The sequence below is a fragment of the Giraffa tippelskirchi genome, chromosome 11 (genome assembly GCF_054371585.1).
Source record: "Giraffa tippelskirchi isolate mGirTip1 chromosome 11, T2T-mGirTip1v1.2.pri, whole genome shotgun sequence".
Taxonomy (NCBI): domain Eukaryota; kingdom Metazoa; phylum Chordata; class Mammalia; order Artiodactyla; family Giraffidae; genus Giraffa; species Giraffa tippelskirchi.
In genome coordinates this window covers 105,783,368-105,807,326 of record NC_137285.1, presented here as the reverse complement: position 1 = coordinate 105,807,326, position 23,959 = coordinate 105,783,368, and the positions used below count along the sequence as shown (strand labels likewise).

The window sequence follows — 23,959 nt, the reverse complement described above, 5'->3', positions numbered from 1 at the left end:
GGTTTTTAAACCATTTTGAGTTTATTTTTGTATATGGTATGAAGGAATGTTATAGTTTCATTGTTTTACGTATGATCATCCAGCTTTCCCAGCATCACTTGAAGAGATTACCTTTTCTCCATTGTTCATCTTGCCCACTTTGTTAGACATTAATTGACTGTATATGTGTAGGTTTATTTCTGGGCTCTCTATTCTGTGCCATTCATCTATGCATTTGCTGTTGTGCCAATACCATACTGTCCTGACTACTATAGCTTTGCAGTACAGTTTGAAGTTTGGGAGGATTATACCTCCAGTTTGTTTTTTTGTCTCAGAATTGGTTTCACAATTTGAGGTCATTGGTAATTCCATATAAATTTTAGGATTATTTGTTCTAGTTCTGCAGAAAATGTCTTGTGCAATCTGATTTCACTTAAATCTGTAGATTGCTTTGAGTATGGTGGCTTTTTTAATAATATCAATTCTTCCAATCTAAGAGCCTGGACTATCTTTCTACTTCTTTGAATCATCTTCAATTTTCTTCATCACTGTTTTACAGTTTTTTAGAGTATAGGTCTTTCACTTTCTTGCTTAGGTTTATTCCTAGTTATTTTATTGTTTTGATGTGATCTTAAATGGAACTGTCTTTTTTACTTTCTCTTTCTGATATTTCATTATTAGTGTAGAGTAGAAATGCAACAGATTTCTGTATATTAATCTCATATCCTGCGATCTTCCTCAATTCATTGATTGGTTCTAGCAGTATTTCAGTGGAAAATTTAGGGTCCTCTATTATATAAAGTATCATGCCATCTGCAAGGAGTGACAGTTTCACCTCTTCCTTACTAACTTGTATATCTTTTCTTTTTTAAAAAATTTTTTGTCGAACTGCTGTGCTAGGACTTCCAATAGCATGTTAAACAGCAGGAGTGAGAGTGAGCATCCTTGCCTTGTTTTTGAATTTAGCAGGAAGGCTTTCAATTTCTCACCATTGAGTATTATTGTGTGTTTCTCTTAAGTGGCCTTCACTATGTTGAGACATATTCCCACTATACTCACTTTGATAGTTTTTATCATGAATGGATGTTGATTTTGGCAAATGCTTCTTCTGTATCTATTGAGATGATCATGTGATTTTTGTCTTTCCTTGTGTTAATGTGGTGTATTCACATGGATTTGTGTATACTGAACCATTCTTGTAACTCTAGATTAAATACACCTTGATCATTATATGATCCTTTTTGTGTATTAAGATTTAATTTGTTAACATTTTGTATTTCATTCATTTATTTTGCATTTGTATTCATCAAAGATGTTGGCCTGTAATTTTTTATACTGTCTTTGGTTTTTGTATCAGGGTAATGATGACTTCGTAGTGTGAATCTGGGAGTGTTCCCTTCTCAATTTTTTGGAATAGCTTAAGAAGGATAGGTATTAGTTCTTTAAATGTTTGGTAGGATTGCCCTGTGAAGCCATCTGGTCTTAGACTTTTGTTTGCTGGGAGTATTTCTTTTTTAAATTAAAGACTTAATTTCACTTCTAGTGATTGCTCTGTTCAAATTGTCTTTTTCTTCTTGACTCAGTCTTGGTATAGGCTATATGTTCTCAGAAACTTGTCTATTTCTTCTAGACTGTCCAATTTGTTGACACATTTTTCATAATATGACATATTGTTTGTGATATTCGCTTATGATCTTTTTGTATTTCTGTGGTATAAGATGCTATTTCTCCTTTCATTTCTTTGTTTTTTCTGTTTTATGGTATTTTTAAAGGACTAGTCGATTTACAATGTTATATTAATTACTTCTGTACAGCAAAGGGACTCAGTTATACATATATACATACTCTTTTTCATATTCTTTTCCATTACGGTTTATCACAGGATATTGAATATAGTTCCCTGTGCAACAAACTGGGACCTTGTTATTTATCCATTCTATATATACCAGTTTGTATTGGCTAATTCCAAACTCCCAATCGATCCCTTTCCCTCCTCCCTCCTTCCTTCTTGGCAACGATCAGTCTATTCTCTGTATCTGTGATTCTGTTTCTGTTTCATAGATAGGTCCATTTGTGTCATGTTTCAAATTACACATATAAGTGATATCATATGGTATTTGTCTTTCTGACTTACTTCACTTTGTATGATAATCTCTAGTTACAACCACGTTGCTGCAAATGTGGCATTATTATTTTTCTACTGCTGCCTTTAGACTTCTCTCTTTAACTACATTTTACAATTTTAATTATGATATGTCTTGTTTATATGTCTGTTAGTGTTCATCTTGTTTAGGACCCACAGTACTTCCTGTATTTGGGTATCTTTTTCCTTCTTTAGGTTGAAAAGTTTTCAGTCATAATTCTTCAAATACATGTTTGATCCCCCCCTCTTTCTGGAACCCTTATAATATGAACGCTGGCACATTTTATATTATCCCAAAGTTCTGATACTTTTTTTTTTTTTGTCTTTCTGTCTGCTGTTTTATTGGGTGATTTCCATTATTCTATCTTCTGGATCACTTGTACATTCTTCTATGTCATTTAGTCTTTTCATTGCTTCTAAAGTGCTTTTTTATTTTAGAGTTATCTACTTTATTTTAGAATTGAATTGTCTACTTTTTTAATTGAAGGATATTTGCTTTACAGAATTTTGTGGTTTTCTGTCATTCATCAACAAGAATCAGCCAGGGGTACACCCATGTTTCCTCCCTCGAACCTCCCTCCCTATACCACCCCTCTATGACTGTCACAGAGCCCCTGTTTGAGATCCCTGAGTCATACAGCAAATTCCCAATGGCTATCTATTTTACATATGGTATTGTAAATTTCCATGTTACTCTCTCCATACATTTCACCCTCTCCCTCCTCCCTTCCCTGTGTCCATAGGTCTGTTCTCTATGTCTGTTGTTTCTCCATTGCTGCCCTGAAAATAATTTCATCAGTACCATCTTTTTAGATTCTATATATATGCAATCAATATACAATATCTATATTTCTCTTTCTGACTTACTTCACTCTGTATAATAGATTCTAGGTTCATTCACCTCATTAGAACTGACTCAAATGCATTCCTTTTTACGGCTGAGTAGTATTCCATTGTGTGTGTGTATGTGTGTGTGTATATATATATGTATACCATGGCTACTTTACCCATTCATCTGTCGATGGACATCTAGGTTGCTTCCATGTCCTAGCTATTATTAATAGTGCTACAATGAACACTGGGTACAAATGTCTTTTTCAATTTTGGTTTCCTCAGGGCATATGTCTAGGGATGGGACTGCTGGGTCATATGGTGGTTTTACTCTTAGCTTTTTAAGGAATCTCCACACCATCTTCCATAGTGGCTGCATCAGTTTACATTCCCACCAGCAAAGCAAGAGGGTTCCCTTTTCTCCAACACCCTCTCCAGCATTTATTGTTTGAGGATGGCCATTCTGACTGGTGTGAGGTGATATCTCATTGTGGTTTTGATTTGCATTTCTGTAATAATGAGTGATGCTGAGCATAATGTCACATGATTGTTAGCCATCTGTATGTATTCTTTGGAGAAATGTCTTTTAGGTCCTTTTCCCACTTTTTGATTGGGTTGTTTGTTTTTCTGGTTTTGAGTTGTATGAGGTGCTTGTATATTTTGGAAATTAATTATTTGTCAGTTTCATTTGCTATTATTTTCTCCCATTCTGAGGGCTGTCTTTTCACCCTGTTTGTAGTTGCTTTTGCTGTGCAAAAGCTTTTAATTAGGTCAAACTCATTTATTTTGTTTTTATTTCCATTACTCTAGGAGGTGCATAACAGAAGATCTTGCTTTGATTTAAGTCATTGAGTGTTCTGCCTATGTTTTCCTGTAAAGAGTTTTATAGATTCTGGTCTTACATTTAGGTCTTTAATCCATTTTGGGTTTATCTTTGTGTATGGCATTAGGAAGTGTTCTAATTTCATTCTTTAACATGTAGTTATGGCAGAAAGTGAACAACTAAAGAGTCTCTTGATGAAAGTGAAAGAGGAGTGAAAAAGTTGGCTTAAAGCTCAACATTCAGAAAATTAAAAATCATGGCATCTGGTCCCATCACTTCATGGGAAACAGATGGGGAAACAGTGGCTGACTTTATTTTTCTGGGCTCCAAAATCACTGCAGATGGAGACTGCAGCCATGAAATTAAAAGACGCTTACTCCTTGGAAGGAAACTTATGACCGACCTAGAGAGCATATTAAAAAGCAGAGACATTACTTTGCCAACAAAGGTCTGTCTAGTCAAGGCTACGGTTTTTCCAGTGGTCATGTATGGCTGTGAGAGTTGGACTATAAAGAAAGCTGAGCACCAAAAAATTGATGCTTTTGAACTGTGGTGTTGAAGAAAACTCTTGACAGTCCCTTGGACTGCAAGGAGATCCAACCAGTCCATCCTAAAGGAAATCAGTCTTGGGTGTTCACTGGAAGGACTGATGTTGAAGCTGAAACTCCAATACTTTGGCTACCTGATGTGAAGAGCTGACTCAATGGAAAAGACCCTGATGCTGGGAAGGAGGAGAAGGGGACGACAGAGGATGAGATGGTTGGGTGGCATCACTGACTCAACAGACATGAGTTTGGGCAAACTCCAGGAGTTAGTGATGTACAGGGAGGCCTGGCGTGCTGCGGTTCATGGGGTCGCAAAGAGTCGGACACGACTGAGTGACTGAACTGAACTGAACTGTCCAATTTTCCCAGCACCACCTATTGAAGAGGCTATCTTTGCCCCATTGTATATTCTTGCCTCTTTTGTCAAAAATAAGGTACCCATAGGTGCATGGGTTTAACTCTGGGTTCTCTATCTTGTTCCACTGGTCTATGTTTCTGTTTTTGTGCCAGTACCGTAGTGTCTTGATGACTATAGCTTTGTAGTATAGTCTGAAGTCAGGAAGGCTGATTCCTCCAGCTCCATTCTTCTTTTTCAAGACTGCTTTGGCTATTCGGGGTCTTTTGTGTTTCCATATGAACTGTGAAATTTTTTTTCAAATTCTGTGAAAAATGCCACTGGTAGTTTGATAGTGATTGCATTCAATCTGTAGATTGCATTTGGTAGTATAGTCATTTTCACAATATTGATTCTTCCTACCCAGGAACATGCAATATCTATCTGTTAACATCGTCTTTGATTTCTTTCATCAGTGTCTTATAATTTTCTGTATACAGGTCTTTTGTCTCCTTAGGTAGGTTTATTCCTAGATATTTTATTCTTTTTGTTGCAATGGTGAATGGGATTGATTCCTTAATTTCTTTTTCTGATTTTTCATGAGTAGTATATAGGAATGAAAGTGATTTCTGTGTATTGACCTTGTATCCCATGACTTTGCTGAATTCACTCATTAGCTCTAGTAATTTTCTGATAGTTTCTTTAGGGTTTTCTATGCATAGTATCATGTCATCTGCAAACAGTGAGAGTTTAACTTCTTTTTTTTCCAATCTGGATTACTTTTATTTCTTTTTTTTCCTCTAACTGCAGTAGCTAGGACTTCCAAAATTATGTTGAAGAACAGTGGTGAAAGTGGACACCATTGTCTTGTTCCTGATCTTAGCGGGAATGGTTTTAGTTTCTCACCACTGAGAATAATGTTTGCTGCGGGCTTATCATATATGGCCTTTACTATGTTGAGGTAGATTCCTTCCATGCCCATTTTTTGAAGAGTTTTTACCATAAATGGGTGCTGAATTTTGTCAAAGGCTTTTCTTTTCCTGCATCTATTGAGATGATCATATGGTTTTTATCTTTCAATTTGTTAATATGGTGTATCACATTGATCGATTTGCATGTACTGGAGAATCCTTGCCCCCCTGGAATAAATCTGACTTGATCATGGTGTTATGAGCTTTATAATATGTTGTTGAATTCTGTTTGCTAGAATTTTGTTGAGGATTGTTGCATCTATGTTCATCAGTGATACTGGCCTGTAATTTACTTTTTTTTGTTGTCTTTGCCTGGTTTGGGGGCTTCTCTGGTGGCTCAGCTGATAAAGAATCCACCTGTAATGTGGGAGACTTGGGTTTGATCCCTGGGTTGGGAAGATCCCCTGGAGAAGGAAACAACTACCCACTCCAGTATTCTGGCCTGGAGAATTCCATGGACTGTCCATGGGGTCACAAAGAGTCAGACACGACTGAGCATCTTTTACTTTGTCTGGTTTTGGTATCAGGGTGATTGCAGCCTCGCACAATGAGTTTGGAAGTGTTCCTTCAGCTGCAATTTTTGAAGGAGTTTCAGAAAAATAGGCACTGGCTCTTCTCTAAATGTTTCATAGAATTCCCCTGTGAAGCTAGCTGGCCCTGGGTTTTGTGTTTTTTTTGAGTTTTTTTTTTTTTTTTATCACAGTTTCAGTTTCAGTGTTTGTAACTGGGTTGTTCATAATTTCTATTTCTTCCTGGTTCAGTCCTGGGAGATTGAACTTTTCTAAGCATCTGTCCATTTCTTCTAGGTTGTCCATTTTATTAGCATATAGTTGCTTACAATATTCTCTTATGATCCTTTGTGTTTCTGTGTTGTCTGTTGTAACTTCTTTTTCATTTCTAATTCTGTTGATCTGACTTTTCTCCCTTTTTTTCTCGATGTGTCTGGCTAATGGTTTGTCAATTTTGTTTATCTTCTCAAAGAACCAGGTTTTAGTTTTATTAATCTTTGGTAACATTTCTTTTTTATTTATTTCTGCTCTGATTTAGGATTTCCTTCCTTCTGATGACTTTGGGGCTTTTTTGTTCTTTTCCTAGCATCTTTAGATGTAGAATTAGGTTGTCTCTTCAATGCTTTTCTTGTTTCTTAAGGTATGTTTGTATCGCTATGAACTTCCCTCTTAGAACTGCTTTTGCTGAGCCCATAGGTTTTGGGTTGTTGTGTTTTCATTGTAATTTGTTTCTAGGAATCTTTTGATTTCCCTTATTTCTTCAGTGGACTTCCCTGGTGGCTCAGAGGTTAAAGAGTCTGCCTCCAATGCAGGAGACCCGGGTTCGATCCCTGGGTCGGGAAGATTCCCTGGAGAAGGAAATGGCAACCCACTCCAGTATTCTTGCCTGGAGAATCCCATGGACGGAGGAGCCTGGTAGGCTACAGTCCATGGGGTCGCAAAGAGTCAGACACGACTGAGCGACTTCACTTTCACTTCACTTTCATTTCTTCAGTAACCTCTTTGTTATTTAGTAATGTATCATTTAATCTCCATGAGTTTCTCTTTTTTGCTGTTTTTTTTTCCTGTAGTTAATATCTAGTCTCACAGTGTTGTGGTCAGAGAAGATACCTGATATGATTTCAATTTTCTTAAATTTACTGAGGCTTGATTTGTGACCCAAGATGTGGTCTATCCCGGAGAATGTCCCAAGCGCAATTGAGAAGAAAGTGTATTCTTCTGCATTTGGATGGAAAGTCCAGAAGATATCAATTAGGTCCATTTGGTCTAATGTTTCATTTAAAGGTTGTGTTTCCTTATTGTTTCTCTGACTTGATGATCTGTCCATTGGTGTAAGTGGGGTGTCAAAGTCCCCTACTATTATTCTATTACTGTCAATTACCCCTCTTTTGCCTGTTAGTGTTTGCCTTATGTATCAAGGTACTCCCATGTTGGGTGCATAAATACTTACAATTGTTACTTCTTCTTCTTGATTAATCCCTTGATCGTTATGTAGTATCCTTCTTTGTCTCATAATATTCTTTAAAGTCTATTTTGTCTGAAATAAGGATTGTGACTTTGGATTTCTTTTGGTTTCCATTCATATGGAATATCTTTTTCCATCCTTTTGCTTTCAGTCTGTATGTGTCTCTAGGTCTGAAGTGGGTCTCTTGTAGGCAGTATATATATGGGTCTTATTTTTGTATCCATTCAGTCAGTCTGTATCTTTTGGTTGGTGCATTAATCCATTTACATTTAAGGTGATTAGTGATACATATGGAGAAGGAAATGGCACCCCACTCCAGTACTCTTGCCTGGAAAATCCCATGGACGGAGGAGCCTGGTAGGCTGTAGTCCATGGGGTTGCGAAGAGTCGGACACGACTGAGCAGCTTCACTTTTACTTTTCTTTTCATGCACTGGAGAAGGAAATGGCAACCCACTCCAGCATTCTTGCCTGGAGAATCCCAGGGACAGAGGAGACGGGTGGGCTGCCGTCTATGGGGTCGCACAGAGTCGGACATGACTGAAGCAACTTAGCAGCAGCAGCAGCAGCAGTGATACACATGTTTTTACTGCCATTTTCTTGATTGTTTTGGGTTTGTTTTTGTAGGTCTTTCCTTTCTCCTGTGTTTACTGGCTATATGAGTCCCTTCAGTATTTGCTGCAAGATTAGTTTGGTGGTGCTAAATTCTCTTAACCTCTGCTTGTCTGTAAAACTTTTGATTTCTCCATCTGTTTTGAATGAGATTTTGCCAAGTATAGTAATCTTGGTTGTAGACTTTTCTCTTTCAGTACATTAAATATATCTTGCCATTCCCTTCTGGCCTGCAGGGTTTCTGCTAAAAGATCTGGTGTTAAACGTATGGGTTTTTCCTTGTATGTTACTTGTTGCTTTTCCTTTGCTGCTTTTAATATTTTTTCTTTGTGCTTAATCTGTTAGCTTGATTAATATGTGTCTCAATGTGTTTCTCCTGTAAGGGACTCTCTGTGCTTCTTGGATTTGATCTAATTTCTTCAAAAATTTTCTCAGTGTCTTTCCTTTTTTTTCTGCTTCCTCTGGGACCCCTATAACTTGAATGCTGGTGTGTTTAATATTGTCCCAAAGGTCTCTGAGGCTATCCTCAATTCTTTTCATTCTTTTCCCTCTATTCTGCTCTTCAGCAGTTAGTTCCACCATTCTATCTTCCAGATCACTTATCCATTCCTCTGCCTCAGTTACTCTGCTATTGGTTCCTTCTAGAGTATTTTTCATTTCAGTAAGTGTGTTACTCATCTCTGTTTGCTTCTTCTTTATTTCTTCTATGTCCTTGGTGATTGTATTAACAGTGTTAAATGTTTCTTGCATTTTCTCCATTTTATTTTCAAGTCTTCAGAGCATCTTTACTATCATTATTCTGAATTCTCTTTCAGGTAGATTGCTTATTTCCTCTTCATTTATTTGGTCTTTGAGTTTCTACCTTGTTCTTTCATTTGTGCTGTATTTCTGTCTTTTCATCTTTTTTTTTTTTTTCTAACTTGCTCCACTTGAGGTCAGGCTTTAGGGTTGTATCCCTCCTTCCTTTTGGTTTTTGTCCTTGGAGGGAAAGGTTGGTTGAGTGGCTTGTGTTGATTTCTTTTTAGGGATGACTTATGCCTGTGTTCTTTTTTCCTTTGTGCTTCGTCTAGTTTCACTTGCTCATAGGGAAAAGCATGTGGAGGCCTTGCACTAGACATGTCAGACCAGAGTTCCGAGTGGAAATATGAATTATCTATTTTTTATTGGATCTTTATTGGTTCTAGAAATTATCTGCGCTTAGATCAATTCTCTTAGTTCAGTTAGCATTTTTATTACAAAATTTTTGAATTCATTAACTGATAGACTGATCACCTGTGTTTCATTATTTATTATTTCAGGGTAGTTCCTTGCTCTTTTGAAGGTAGTTCCTCTGCCTTACCATTTTACTTAACTCTGTCTCTGAATTTAGGTGAAGGTTATCCACTGTGGTCTTGAGGGATGTTTTTACATAGCAGCATCCCAGTGTAGAGTGTTTATGCCTACTGTCTCTGGTGTGAGGGCTGAACTTGAGGTAGATGCCAGACACATTTTTCCTCAGGATGTGCTAGCCATATCACCTTGATAGGGGGTGCACACGCTAGTGTCGGTGGTTGGTGTTGGTCCTGGCCTGCACAGGACTTAAGGTGGGGTTTCCTCTCTGCTCAGTGGTAGGCACTGCTGCCTTGTCAGGGGTGGGGTCCACTCCCAGGTTGCTGGAGCAGAATCCCTGGTAGTCAGGCTTGAACTAGCTCTGTTCCTTTTTAAGTGTGTTTCTTGTTGGCAAGCCAGTACCCACGTACTCCTCACAGTGGAGTCCAGGCTTTTCCAGCCTTTCTCTTTGTCCCACTGGTACACCAAGCAGCCAAGGGGGCTTGTCTCCTCTACAGAGGACCCCAGAACTGTGATTCCCAGCCTATGGCTCCACCCGCTTACTTCCCAGGGTGAGTGTCCACCCACACTATTTCCCTCTTCCTCTTAGGTCCTTTCTAGGGGCAGAGGTCTCAGCCCAGTGTGTTTCTTCCCATCCTACCCAATTATGTGAGAATTTTTCTTGCAGCCTTGGTTGTATAGTTTTTCTGCCAGTTTCCAGTTTGTTTTCAGTGAGAATTTTTCCATATGTAGATGTATTTTTCATGTATTTTTAGGGGTAGGTGAACTTCACATCCTTTTACTCCACCTCCTTAATCCCCTTTTCCAACGCAACATTTGAAACCAACATAAAAAACTGTTTCTTACTCAAAAGTTAAATACCAAGGACTGAAAGTGAAAAAAATTAAGTCTTTATAATGCTTTACCGTGGGGAGGGGAAGTCTTTCAGGTATTCTAAAAAAGTACTCTAAGGTTTCACTACCAATACATTCCTTGAAAAATGCAGCAACTATATTGCCAAATAGAAAATCAATGAAAATGTAGTGTTAAATATGCAAAGCAACATGCTAAACCTTTCAAACTGCATTTACTTCAGGGAAAGCACATTAGTCTTTCTTCACCTTTGATTTTTTTACATGACCAAACTTCTCTAAGTCTCACCTCTTAAGAATTAGCTTCAGGGAAGGGTGTGGAGAAAGATCATGTGCAACCCCATAAAAACAGCTCATTTTTAAACTGCTGCCAGACATACATGTTTTATGAGTTAGACCTTAGATAATCCTTTGATTAAGAAGTTTCTTGGTTCTAAATGCACAATGTTGCCAGCAAGAAGGGCCTTAAGTTCCAAATATCCCAATTTCTTTCTTTTAGATTATAACCAACAGTAAGTCTCTTTTCAAAGTTACATTTTTTCTACCTTAAACTTTTTCAGAGAAAAGAAGAATCCAATTAAAATGAATCAACACTTTTATTGCATTAATCCTCTTTACTAAAACAATGCATACCAATCTCAACAACCATACACTCAATGAGTGATTCCAGTGTGTCAGACATTATGGAAGATGCAAAGATGAATATAAATATGAACAACTTGATATAAAGCAGGATGTTAACAGGATGTCAGATAACAAAAGCAGTTGTTTAAAAATTTAGCAAACTTAGGAAAGCCATATGGAAGAGGTAGTATTTGAACACAGGCCTTGAAGGGTGGGGAGGATTCTAACAAGGAGTTATAGGAGATAAACCATTCAAAACAATGGGGATGTCATGAGCAAAGAAAAAGTACCAAGTCATATATAAAGAAATGAAAATTTGGGGGACAGTCTGGTTCCTTTAAGTGAAAAGTAGTAGATTAACGAAGAATGATGAGTTGGAAACAAATCATGGCATATCTTAATAACTATTTGTACTTTCCTAGAAAGTGAATGACTAAATCCTTACTTCAGTGATACCAATCCGATTGAATACAGAAAAATGAAAAGGAAGTGAATTAATGTGAAATCAACATGAAAGAAACTTATGAGTCTATTAAATAAGTCTAATGACATAATGAAAAACTGAACAAAGTTGCAAAGATGAAACCATGGAGTAAGGGGTGAAAAATAATGCGATGGTAGAACCAATGAAATGTGGCAAATAGTTGACAATAGAGGACAAGAAAAAGGGAGAAGTCAAAGGTTAATTTAAGAAAATAAGACTGAACAGGAAAATGACTGTGCTACTGAAAGAAATGGGGAAATCAATTTCCAGCCACAGTTAACACTGATAAATCCCAGATTGGTCATTTGGATTTGAAGGATAGAGTGGAAGTATTCAGCAAACTGTTATAAATATGAGACTGGAAACAGAAAAAGATCAGGGACAAACTTGGGTTGTGCTTAAATTTAGAAGAAGAAAAAATAAATACAGAAAAGACAAAACCAATATAAAGAGAAAAGAAAAGGGTAGACATAATCTTATATACACCAAAGACAGGGTATCATGACTGCCTGATGTCTCAAGGGGAAGGTGAGAACTGAGAAAAAGTTCATAAATTTTCAAGTTAAATTATTTTGATTCACCTCCCAGAGAGTATGTGTTCAGCAGTCAGATTTTAAGAAGTTAAGAAGTGAGTGACTTATGAGGACACAGACGTTCATGTTGTAGAATGCCCTTTGCAAAGTTGAAGAAAAAACAGAGAGAATGATAACTTGGTGGGAGCAAAAATCAAACCAAGAACTTCTCATTTTACAGACATGAGAAGTCAGGAAAAAATATACGAATTAAAAAAAAATACACTCTAAGTATCTAAATCAGGATATTTCAAGTAGTAACAATTCGCTTCTGTTATGGACTGAATGTTTGTGTCACCCCCACAAAATTCATATGCCGAGTCCTAACCCTCAACATGATAGCATGTGGAGATGAATGAGTCCTTTGGGGAGGAATTAGGGTTAAATAAGATCATTAAGAGTGCGGCTCTCACGCTGGGATTAGTATCCTTATGAGATACCAAAGAGCTTGTTCTCTCTTTCCCCCTCTACACGTGCTTGCACCAAGGGAAACACCACACAAGCATGAAGCAAGATGGTGACCATCTTTAAACCAGGAGAAGAGCTCTCACCAGAACCTGACTAATGCTGGCAGCCGCTGGCAGCCTGATCTCACATTTTTAGTCTCCAAAACTGAGAAAATAAAACTCTTGTTTAAGTCAAGTCTCTAGTGTATTGCTATAGAAGTCCCAGCGGACTAACACAGCTTCAAAAAGACATAGCTTATTTTCTTATACATAATACCATCAGCTGGGATCTTTTCAGGACACCAAGACAGAAATTAGGGAGAAGCTGTAGTCTAACTCAAAATTCCCTTGCTAAATCTCTCACATTCCTCAAATAACACAAAATTTCTCCATTACAGTAAGGAAAACATAAAATTAAATATCATTAAAACTGCAGATCAGAAAATATATCTGTATATGGTCAAAAAACTCCAAAATGTTCTGAGAGGAAAATAAGGGGAAAAGGAACAAATATTGACCTACTGTACTGGGCAGAAGCTTAACAAAGAAGTGAATACAAAACAAACATTTGATTTCCTCTTAAAATGAGCAAAGTAAATCTATCTCATAAAATGGCTCTAACAGTGGCTAGGAAAATTTAAAATCAATAATTTGTAAGTGAATGACAAGTATCTGTGTGAAGTATCTAGCTAACAAATTTTACCCCAAGAGAAGATAATCTCAAAAGTTAAAAGTGGGCTTGTTAAGAGATCCTCAGTTCAGTTCAGTTCGCTCAGTTGTGTCCGACTCTGCAACCCCATGGAGTGCAGCACACCAGGGCTCCCTGTCCATCACCAACTCCCAGAGTTTATCCAAACTCATGTCCATTGTGTCAGTGATGCCATCCAACCATCTCATCCTCTGTCATCCCCTTTTCCTCCTGCCCTCAATCTTCCCCAGCATCAGGGTCTTTTCAAATGAGTCAGTTCTTTGCATCAGGTAGCCAAAGTATTGGAGTTTCAGCTTCAGCATCAGTCCTTCCAATGAATATTCAGAATTGATTTCCTTTAGGATGGACTGGTTGGATCTCCTTGTTTAAGAGACCCTAAACTAAAGCAATGTCATCAGTTGCTATGATTCTACTTGAGTCATACTCCAGTATTTCTAAACTTTCCAAAACTCTCCAGAGACTCCTTTTCACATGCTAACTGCACACAGTCTGAAGAAGTCTATTCACACTGGTGATAAAATATTTGTAATGTCAAAGAGATATAAGTTAGCATGCTAACTCTGTTCTGATCAAGTCATCCTTCTTGAAAGTGCTTTTTGAGAACTCATGGCTTAGTTCCTTCCAAAAAAGGTATTTCAAGGGTTCTCAAGAAACAAACACAGAGAAGCCACACCTTACTTCCCCATTACCACTTAAAATGTTTCTATTACTACCAAGCCAATGGCATGTCTGAACTAGTGTTAGTATTCCTATCGCTGGTAAGAAAAATATTAGTATACTATTTCTAGTCATGGATTCCTAAATTGTTAGTCTCATCCAAAGCAAACAGCATACATACCACAGATCTAGGAAAATGAGGGGGAGATGAAATTACAACATTGCAAAAGTTACTGGAAAAGAATGGTGCTATAAAGAGAGTGTTCACATTCCTAAGGAGAGAATAAACCATAGGAAGCTCTTTATATAGAACAGAAAGACAGAATCTCAAGAAATTATGAAGAGCCAAATACTTTGGAAGAAGAAAAAAACATGAATCTGACATGCCATATAGCATGGTACACATTTCCTGTTGAACTACTGTAAAAGGTTTAAACTGCCCAGGAAAAGTACTGGTCACATAAACCCAAGCAAAGAACTATAGGTATGTACCTAACACAGAAGCATTAACTGATTTATAACCAAACACAGGCCTCATAATACTAAATAGTATCTGACAGTATGTGCTCAAGTGTCTTAAAAGAGAAAGGGGGCATTTTTACATATTTTTTCTTTTCACATTTTAATCAAGCTAGGAAACAGCTACACCTGGAGAAACTTCTACTGACAAATTTTGGCTCTATTGAAGAAGACCTGGTTTTTCTTTGAGGCCAAATTTGGAATCTTCTTAAAAAACAAAAAACTTATTAGTCTCTCAGAGATTATTTTAAAGTCTAGGTTCCAGGCAGTGCTTCTCTTATTCACTTTTCTCAAAACACTAATTAGATGCCAAAACAAGAAAAGAGGGCAGGTAAAACTATGCAAAGGAAAAGGAAAAATATGTCTGAACTACACAAACAGGGTTTATGTTATCTTTGGAAGACAGAACACAGCCTGGAAATATTAGTGTTTCAATCATCTGCTGCAAGACTTGACCATTCAGGTTAAACCTGCTCTTTGTGGAGATTATTTTTTAGAGGTGCCATTTTGAAATTTTCCCATTCAGAATAAGCTTTGGGAAAACTTATGAAAGGCAGAGACCTTCTTCATCTACAAAAATAAAACACTTATTTTTGCTGTTGCAGATAAATTATACAAGAACAGCACTTCCAGATGATGAGGCAATTAAAAAGAAAGAAACAATAAAAAATAAAATAAAAATTCTGAAGAGCTGCTAACACATCTAAACTATGCTGGGACTAGACTGAGAGGAAAAAACTGGTAGGAATGATGAAATTCTACATGATCCAAACTCTGCAAATGGGACATGGGAAGAAAGTGCCAAGAATTCAAAGCTCATCCATGTTATTTGGAGAAACTTGACCCAAACATCTTAGAGATCACCTTCCTAACATAAACAAGATGAAAGAGAAGATGGGCAATGTACCTGCTCTTCCTCTATAATGTTAGTTTCTAGCAATCTTAAGCTTCCACATCACAGCCACATTAAAACCCCAAGCTCCCTTTCCCTGCAGGAGATCATGCCATGCAGAGCAGACACAAGAAGACTGCAGTTAAAAAAAAAAAAAAGAAATAGCATGAAGCAAGCTCCAGAGGTGCAAGGCTGAATTGGCTACATTAGCTTACCATATATCTCGGATCTACTCTCCTCTGAACTAGACTTTGTCTTCTTGGAGGAGCTATCTGCACAAGAGCGGGAAAAAAGGAGAGAGATATAGAAAATATGGAGACCAAATGTAAGGGGGAAAATTCATGGGGGGAAAAAAAAAAAGAATGAATCATGATCAAGTTAAATCGTGCAAACACAAAGTATGAACATCACAGGTGACAGCCCTTAGAATAGTCACGAACAGCACAGGTAATGACATTTTAGATTTGTTGAAGAAAAGACAGTGCAATAAAAATACGTTCAAACAAAACAACACATGAGAATTCTACAAAACATTATCTGACAATTGTAGAGATGACAAAGCACTAAAAGTTGTAATAATCTCATTGTGAAACACTGGGTACCACTTTGCTAATCTGTCTTTGGAGATGGGCACATGACAGATGAACAATACAGAGTAAGTCAATCTAAAAAGACTTTAATGGCTTCGATGAGTATAGGACAGAAACTTCGTGACCCTAGTTATCAAGACAAAGCTAATCAATAAATGAAAGCACTGGAGTCCTATGACATCAAAATTAGGTGTCAGAAACAAAGAATTATTTAATAGAGATCCAAAAGTTACATATTACATACTCCCACCACCAAAGCCTCCTAAATTGATGACTGGGATTTCATTTTTAACCTACCACCCAAGGTTCAGTAGCTGTTTACTTCCCATTCTTCCCTTACTAGGTAATATTTATGTTTTTCAAAGTGCACTAGCGGTTTATACTAAACTATGAAAAATCTTGGATACCAAAAAACACTCTAGTAAAAATGTTATTTCTAAGTGAAAATACCTAAAAATAGATACATTATATTTATGTATCTGAGACCTTAGTATTTACTTACTTTATCTTTTGTCATAGGAACGTCTAAGTGAATAAAACAGTATATGCACAAAGAATAAGTTTCAAAAGACAAAAGCAAATTTATCAAGTAATTTTTATAAATTAAATACTGAGTGAGTTTACAAGGGAAAACCAAAGCCCAAATATTACAAGAGGGGTTCAACCTATATACAAAATTAAGACTATAAATAGTCAAAAGTACACTAGCATGAAAATTCTAGGAAATATCAACACTACTGAGGCTGAAAGACAGCTCTGAGTTTAGAATACTTTTGAAGAAAAAGGGATTTCTATTCATCTACTTACTCTAAAGTGAGACAATCATTAATTTTGAATTATTTTATCTAATTCTCTAATTTACCATGATCACATCTGAATTTTTAATTGACTACAGAATATGTAGTTGTTATAGCCTTGATTACAGTCTTGGTTTTATAAACATACTACTGTTCATACCTAAGATTTACCTTGCTACTAAGTCCCTGGTCTGACCAAAATTTCCAATTATGATATAACTATTTCTATTATCATTATTATTTTAAAATGTAGTACAGTCTGCAATGATTTCCAATTATGATATAACTATTTCTATTATCATTATTATTTTAAAATATATTACAGTCTGCAATGATGCTTCCATAGTAGAATCCATAGTATTGAAAGTTAAAAATGCCTGTATTCCTTCTGAGTGCAAAGGTTTCATATTATGTAACTGAAGAGGAAGGAGAGTCTTAAATAGATCAAACAGCTATTCCTGGGTGTTTCAGGCAGTTATGTAGCTTAAGGTGTATTATTCGAAACTTCTCCAGTCTCAGTATTCTTTGGCAGAACAAAGTGTGTTACCTGTGGGGTCAAAATCATGTGATGTACTGCGCTCAACTTTCTGCTTCTTATCTGTTGGTGACTCTCGGTTCAAAATACTTCCATGCCTAAGTTAAATAAAAGCAATTAAATATTTACTACAAAAAAAAATCACTGTAACAAAAACAATTTAAAAATCCCAAGTGTGTCTCACAAAGAGAAACCAATAAATGAGTTTACCTTACGTAGTCTCATAAACCTAATTCATATTTTTCAAGACATTTTAAAATTCAGTCTGTGCTATGTTTAACACAGAGTCTATTTAGCTGGTTACAAAAAGTGCTTTAAAATAATGAGCAGTATTTAGCAATAAGGGCTTCCCTAGTAGCTCAGCTGGTGAAGAACCGCCTGCAATGCAGGAGACCCCAGTTCGACTCCTGGGTAGGGAAGATTCCCTGGAGAAGGGATAGGCTACCTATTCCACTATTCTTGAGCTTCCCTGGTGGCTCAATCAGTAAAGAATCTGCCGGCAATGTGGGAGACCTGGGTTCGATCCCTGGGTTGGGAAGATCCCCTGGAGGAAGGCATGACAACCCACTCTAGTATTCTCACCTGGAGAATCCCATGGACAGAGGAGCCTGGCGGGCAGTAGTTCATGGGGTCACAAAGAGCTGGACAAGACTGTGTGACTAGGCACAGCACAGCATTTAGTAATAAAGTGTATTTTATTCCGAGAAATAACTGCTTAAAATCTCTTAGTGGTTTTCACAGGTTGAACACTATTATTCAAATTTAACAGATAAAAAAGCAGCACTGAAAAGTAACTAAACACAGTCCCCAACCGTGTGTTTACTATGGTCAGGTTCAAAAACATTGTGTAAATACAGCATGGATGAGAATAGTTTAAAAAAAAAAACTCTCAGGCAAGGCTCTTTTAAAGCCTGCCTATAGTTCGTGCCACAGACATATTTTTTGCAAGCCCCAGATGTCATTAGAATTATTGTTTTTCCTATGCCCTACCATATTACACTTGATCATATAATGGTGGGCAGCAAATAAGACCACTACTGTAACACATACATTACTAATTAACTGAAATGCCAAGATGAGCATTGGTAAGTTGGACTATGCCACCACTAAAAAATGATAAAAGTATCACAATAATTAGGAATGACACACTACCTACATTTTAAATAATATTTATGACAATTAAGATCAGAGAGGAAAGAGATGCTGAAGAACAAGTACTCAGGAAAAGGCACTTAATCCCAGGAAATGAATAAATATGAAGATATAGATACAGACATAGAAATACTGGACATTTTGGATTTTTTCCTTTACTTTCTTAGGGTAACTAACTGATTCAGTTTGCCAAAGTTCATTAACTAAAGGCAGTTACAGTCACCCAAGTTATAAAACACATCAAAACTGGCAATCCATTTACACTCCCCAAGCTACTCACAACTTAAAACAGTCACAAAAGATTTTGAAATTAAATCTCTTCATAGGGAGTGACCTTAAGTATCAATTTGAATAAACTTTTAAAATGCTTATATTAAAAACATTAGAAATGTTATCAAAATAATGCCATCTTCCAGAAAAAATATCCAACACCTGTTAAATTTCAAACTTGTAAAACATTTTGAAATTTTAAACTACTTAAATCCACATTTTCTAAAACCACGAAAATGCACCACAATTTCAAAGGAACACTTCTAAATAAGATTGAACGTAAACATATGAAGTACAACTGAACAACTTACCTTATAGGTTTTTTGAGGGGAAACCTGAAACAAAGAAAAAACAAAAAGAACAGATGTAGTTATTTCAGTTGTAAGATTGTCATTAAGTTTATTCATTCTATAAAAACAGAATAAGGGATTTAAATCTTGTACTAACTTTGCCAAGGCAAGATTCAACAAACAAGTGGAACCGGATACATTTTTTAATGTCTTAACTACTTTGTTAAATCTTAAATTGCAGGTGCATTTACCATCAGCTGTCCCTGAGCATGGGTTCTCTTTTTAAAAATCCAAATAATAATAGCAATAGCTACATTTATTGAGGGCTTAGTAGATGCTAAGCACTATTCTAAACTGTTCACATATATTATTTTTTAATTCTAAAAATATCTATGAAGATATTATTTCTATTTTACAGACTTAAAAAATGGAAGCTAGAAAAATGTCACCATTATAAATATTATAATATAAATATTATATTTACTCTTCCTAGCAAGAAAGTTCCTTCTTCACCTTTCCCCATCCACAATATTTGGGTGCTGATTAATGCTCTATCGGTCTGTGTCTAACCTTTGATCATGATCAAATCAAGATCTTCAATTATTTATGTTTAGGTAGTAACAGTAATCTAGAAAAAAACTACCATTGAAATACTATCAGTTAGTAAAAACAAGTTTCAAAAGTAGAAAACAAAGGGTACTTTACCATTTTTTTCAGTTCTGTAAGCAAAAAGAACTACAGCCTTTCCTCCTGGTTGTCTTTTTAAAAGAATATTTCTGGAGGCTTCCTGATAAGAATTTGATGCTATACATAAACACTAACCTAAAATGTTCTCAAACTTCCATTCTTCTTCTCATTTCTGTCATTTCTATAATTATCTCAACCTATAACATTTCATGTAAAGATTATTTAGTCTAGATAATAAGAACAGGGTTTATTAAGAATATCAGTAATTTTTTTAAAGACTACTACTAAGGGTTGTTGTTTAGTCGCTAGGTTGTGTCCAACTCTTTTTGTGACTCCATGCACTGTATGTAGCCCACCAGGCTCCTCCATTCATGGGATTTCCCAGGCAAGAATACTGGAGTGGGTTGCCATTTCCTTCTCCAGGGGATCGTCCCCACCCAGGGATAGAACCCGTGTCTCCTGTATTGCAGGCAGATTCTTTACCACTGAGCCATCACGGAAGCACATGAGTAAGGGTAGGAAGAAATAAACATAAAACAATGATACTTGACTATTTGGCATGGAGATAGTTTAGCTTAAAAAGAAAACTTAGTCTAAATATAACTTTAATTATAATTCCCATATAAATTAAAATTGATCCAAAGAAAAAGAAAATCTAAAAACTTCCCTAATAAGTGATAAAATATTAACTTACAACCCAGGTAGGCATGACAATAAATAGAGGCTCTGGACTAAGAGAGAGGACACTGCTCTAAAGAATATATTGATTACAAAAGATTATAAAATCTTCAGAACTGAGAGTTCCTAAGTAGTCCGTCCTTACTTGCTGGAGGAGGTGGGAGGGAATAGGATTTAAATCTAAAGAATCGCAAAAGCCATCACAATATTGTAAAGTAATTATCCTCCAATCAAAATGAATTAAAAAAAAGATGAACATAAAAGTTGGCAGTACAGAATTCCCAATTGAATTTCTGCAAAGGATAATACCTGCAGTTAGCAACCTTAGCCACTTGGCCTGACAACCATTATATTAAAAACTCCTATCCCAGAACAATGCTGCTTGCGTCAGAAACTGCATCATCCAGGGAGATTCTGGTAAAGAAACCTGGAAGTTCCCAGACTACTGATTGTAAACCAGTTTCCTGAGCTATTTTCTCTTACAAGGGAATGGAAAGGAAAGGAAAGAGGACAAAAATGAAATAAGAAGGGCTACCTCACAGTACAACTTCCTTATTCTAAATGACTTACCACAGTCTCCAAGTACAAAGAAATTTCTCAAAAAAATCTTTACATCACAATACTTTTTCTCTAATCACCAAATTTCACTTTAAAATATGTGGTAAAACAAATATACATGTACATACGCATGTGCTGCTGCATATACATGTAAGTAACAAAGTCAAGGGCCTTCTTCCGTCAACTCCAGCTAAGAACACCACCAAGAGAATCCCACGGTTTTGTAAAATCACTACTGCCTCCTGGATATTGACATGGAGATGTAATGAGACAGCTAGAAGCAGAAAGCCAGAACCCCAAGGAAAAACTTGGGGCTAGAATTGTAGATTTGTGTCACCAACCTAGTGATGGTCGCTGAATTTAAAACAGCACATAAAGAGAAAACACCAAGGATCAAATCCTGGGGAAAAGAAATCTAGTTTCTGAACAACTGAGAAAGGATGTGACAGCTGATGAAGGAGATAAAGAAGATAAATCACAATAGAGAAAGGGCTGTCCTAGGGACCAAGAAAGAAGAGATACTACTACTAAATGCTACAGAAAGGTAGGCTAAAGACTGAGAAATGGCCATATTCTAAGCAACAAAGTAACCCAACACTAGGCTGATAAAACAATTCTGGTGTAAAAATCCCGTATTTCCAAGTCCCTGTCCATTGTGTAGTCCAATCACAAAATTGTGAAAATCTCCTCTGGTTAGATATTTAAGTAGAAACAGCTGCGTCTGAATGCTGACATAACATTAGACGTGGCTAGTTAATCAAATGTGTCTGGATTTTGAAAATATCCTGTTGATGACTTGGACATTTAGCCAACAGTGAATATGTTTGTGTGTATTTATGTATGTGTATATGTATTTTGCTAGATTTATGACAAAGTGCCAATATGAAGAATCATAATACATAAAGGAAAGGGTTACCAGGAGTTTGAGCCACTGGGATAAGGTGCCTTGGTTGTTGTTCAGTCCCTAAGTCGTGTCCGACTTTTTGCGACCCCATGGACTGCAGCTTCCCAGGTGACTCAGTGGGAAAAGAATCCGCCTGCAATGCAGGAGACACAGGCAGACACGAGTTTGATTTCCAGGTTGGGAAGATCCCCTGGGGAAGGGCATGGCAATTCACTCCATTATTCTTGCCTGAAGAATCCCATAGACAGAGAATCTGGAGGGCTACAGTCCATGGGGTCGCAAAGAGTTGGATACGATCGAAGTGATTTAGCATGCATGCACACATGGACTGCAGCACGCCAGTGTTCCCTATCCTTCATCATCTCCCAGAGTTTGCTCAAATTCGTGTCCATTGAGTTGGTGATGCCATCCAACTATCTCATCCTCTGTCATCTAAGCATACTAAGCATACTTGCATGCCAAAAATCCTAACCAAGGGCCTTAAATGTCACAACACATTGACTCACTTGACTCAGTATGCCTTTTCTTTGTTAGTTCTGAGCTCTAGTATTAAATCACTAGGTTATAATATACAGAGGCCTCCCCCAATTTTTTATTTTCACACTTCTCCCAATATGTTAAATAGTGTAGAGGGAAATGTGATTCAGTAATTGAACAACCTGGCACCCCACTCCAGTACTCTTGCCTAGAAAATCCCATGGACAGAGGAGCCTGGTAGGCTACAGTCCATGGGGTCGCTAAGAGTCGGACACGACTGAATGACTTCACTTTCACTTTTCCCTTTCATGCACTGGAGAAGGAAATGGCAACCAACTCCAGTATTCTTGCCTGGAGAATCCCAGGGACGGCGGAGCCTGGTGGGCTGCCGTCTATGGGGTCGCACAGAGTTGGACACGACTGAAGCGACTTAGCAGCAGCAGCAGCAGCAGCAATCTGTAATTAATGTATATATTGGAATAAGACTTTCATTTCTTAGCCAGGTTTAATGATTCTACGATATATATACACACATACATGATGTCATAACTGTTTTTAAGATTTAAAAACTCAGGGCTTCCTTGGTGGCTCAGTGGTAAAGAATCCACCTGCCAATGCAAAGGACACGGGTTTCATTCCTGGTCTGAGAAGATCCCACATGCTGCGGAGCAACTAAGCCCATGTGCCACAACCAGGAAGCCACAGTGATGAGAAGCCCATGCACCGCAACAAAGGGTAGCTCCTGCTCTCTGCAACTAGAGAAAAGCCCACGCATCAACGAAGACTCAGTGCAGACAAAAATAAATATTTCTTTTTAGAAAGAGAGATTTTAAAACCTAAAAGCTTTAAGACTATTACACAGAATTTCTTCTGGATTAAACAAACTGGAAAGAAGTGCCGAGGTGGTGTGTTATGACATATTTGCTTATAATAAATAGCCTACTAGAAATCATATTTTCCTTGTATTGATTTTGGTGAGAAAAGAGCTATCCTTTGGATACCACTCCAGCAAGAAGCATTCTGAAAGAAGAAATGGGGATGTCACAGGCAAACCTTAATTCCTATTCTGTTTCCTCCAAGATATTAGATTTTTCTCCCTTGGGTTTAGTTATGATGTGGAATTTGAGAGTCTGGATGGTTCTTAATAATGGATGACCGAAATGAAGGGGAGGAAGTTAAGGAAATTTCACCTATATTGGAGAGTGGTCAAGCTTTTATTAACATTCAAACAATGTTAGCTACTAAATTTAGAATTCTCAAAAATTCCATTGTAACATACATCCTGATTTTAGTCATATTAAAATGCAGAAGAAAAATCACTTAGTAAGTAGAGTTACTAGACAAAGAATTCTGCAAAACAAGTTAACAATTAAGGTAATTCTTAGGCTCAACTCCTCATAAAATGATAATAAACATCAGTGCAAAAAATAGACTATTCCAGTATTGTTACAGTACTGTCATTGTTCAGTCTCTAAGTCATGTCCAACTCTTGGCAACCCCATGGACTGCAGCACACCGGGTTTCATTGTCCTTCACTATCTCCCAAAGCTTGCTCAAACTCATGTCCATTGAGTCGGTGATGCTATCTAACCATCTCATCTTCTGTTGCCCCCTTCTCCTCCTGCCCTCAATCTTTCCCAGCATCAGGGTCTTTTCTAATGAGTCAGCTCTTCACATTGGTGGCCAAAGTATTGTTACAGTACAGTCAATGAGAATTACATGTGATC

At 37.0% G+C, this 23,959-nt stretch overlaps 1 protein-coding gene across 25 annotated transcripts in view; it reads right to left on the bottom strand.

The window, feature by feature from the left end:
• Positions 1–23,959, bottom strand: part of ARHGEF12 (Rho guanine nucleotide exchange factor 12) — a 168,578-nt gene that overhangs the window by 65,854 nt on the left and 78,765 nt on the right. For 9 of the 25 annotated variants that reach the window (XR_014068818.1, XR_014068819.1, XM_081541594.1 and 6 more), the window contains 2 exons: positions 18,950–18,973; positions 17,229–17,314 (listed from right to left, as the gene is read on the bottom strand). Coding sequence is in view for 9 of the 25 variants with exons in the window: in XM_081541594.1 (XP_081397720.1) it covers positions 17,229–17,314; positions 18,950–18,973 (110 nt within the window). In the remaining 16 variants the exon portion in view is untranslated. Of the gene's footprint in view, positions 1–15,509; positions 15,567–17,228; positions 17,345–18,949; positions 18,974–23,959 lie in introns of all 25 variants that reach the window. The other 16 variants (XR_014068817.1, XM_081541590.1, XM_081541602.1 and 13 more) reach the window with 4 other exon arrangements.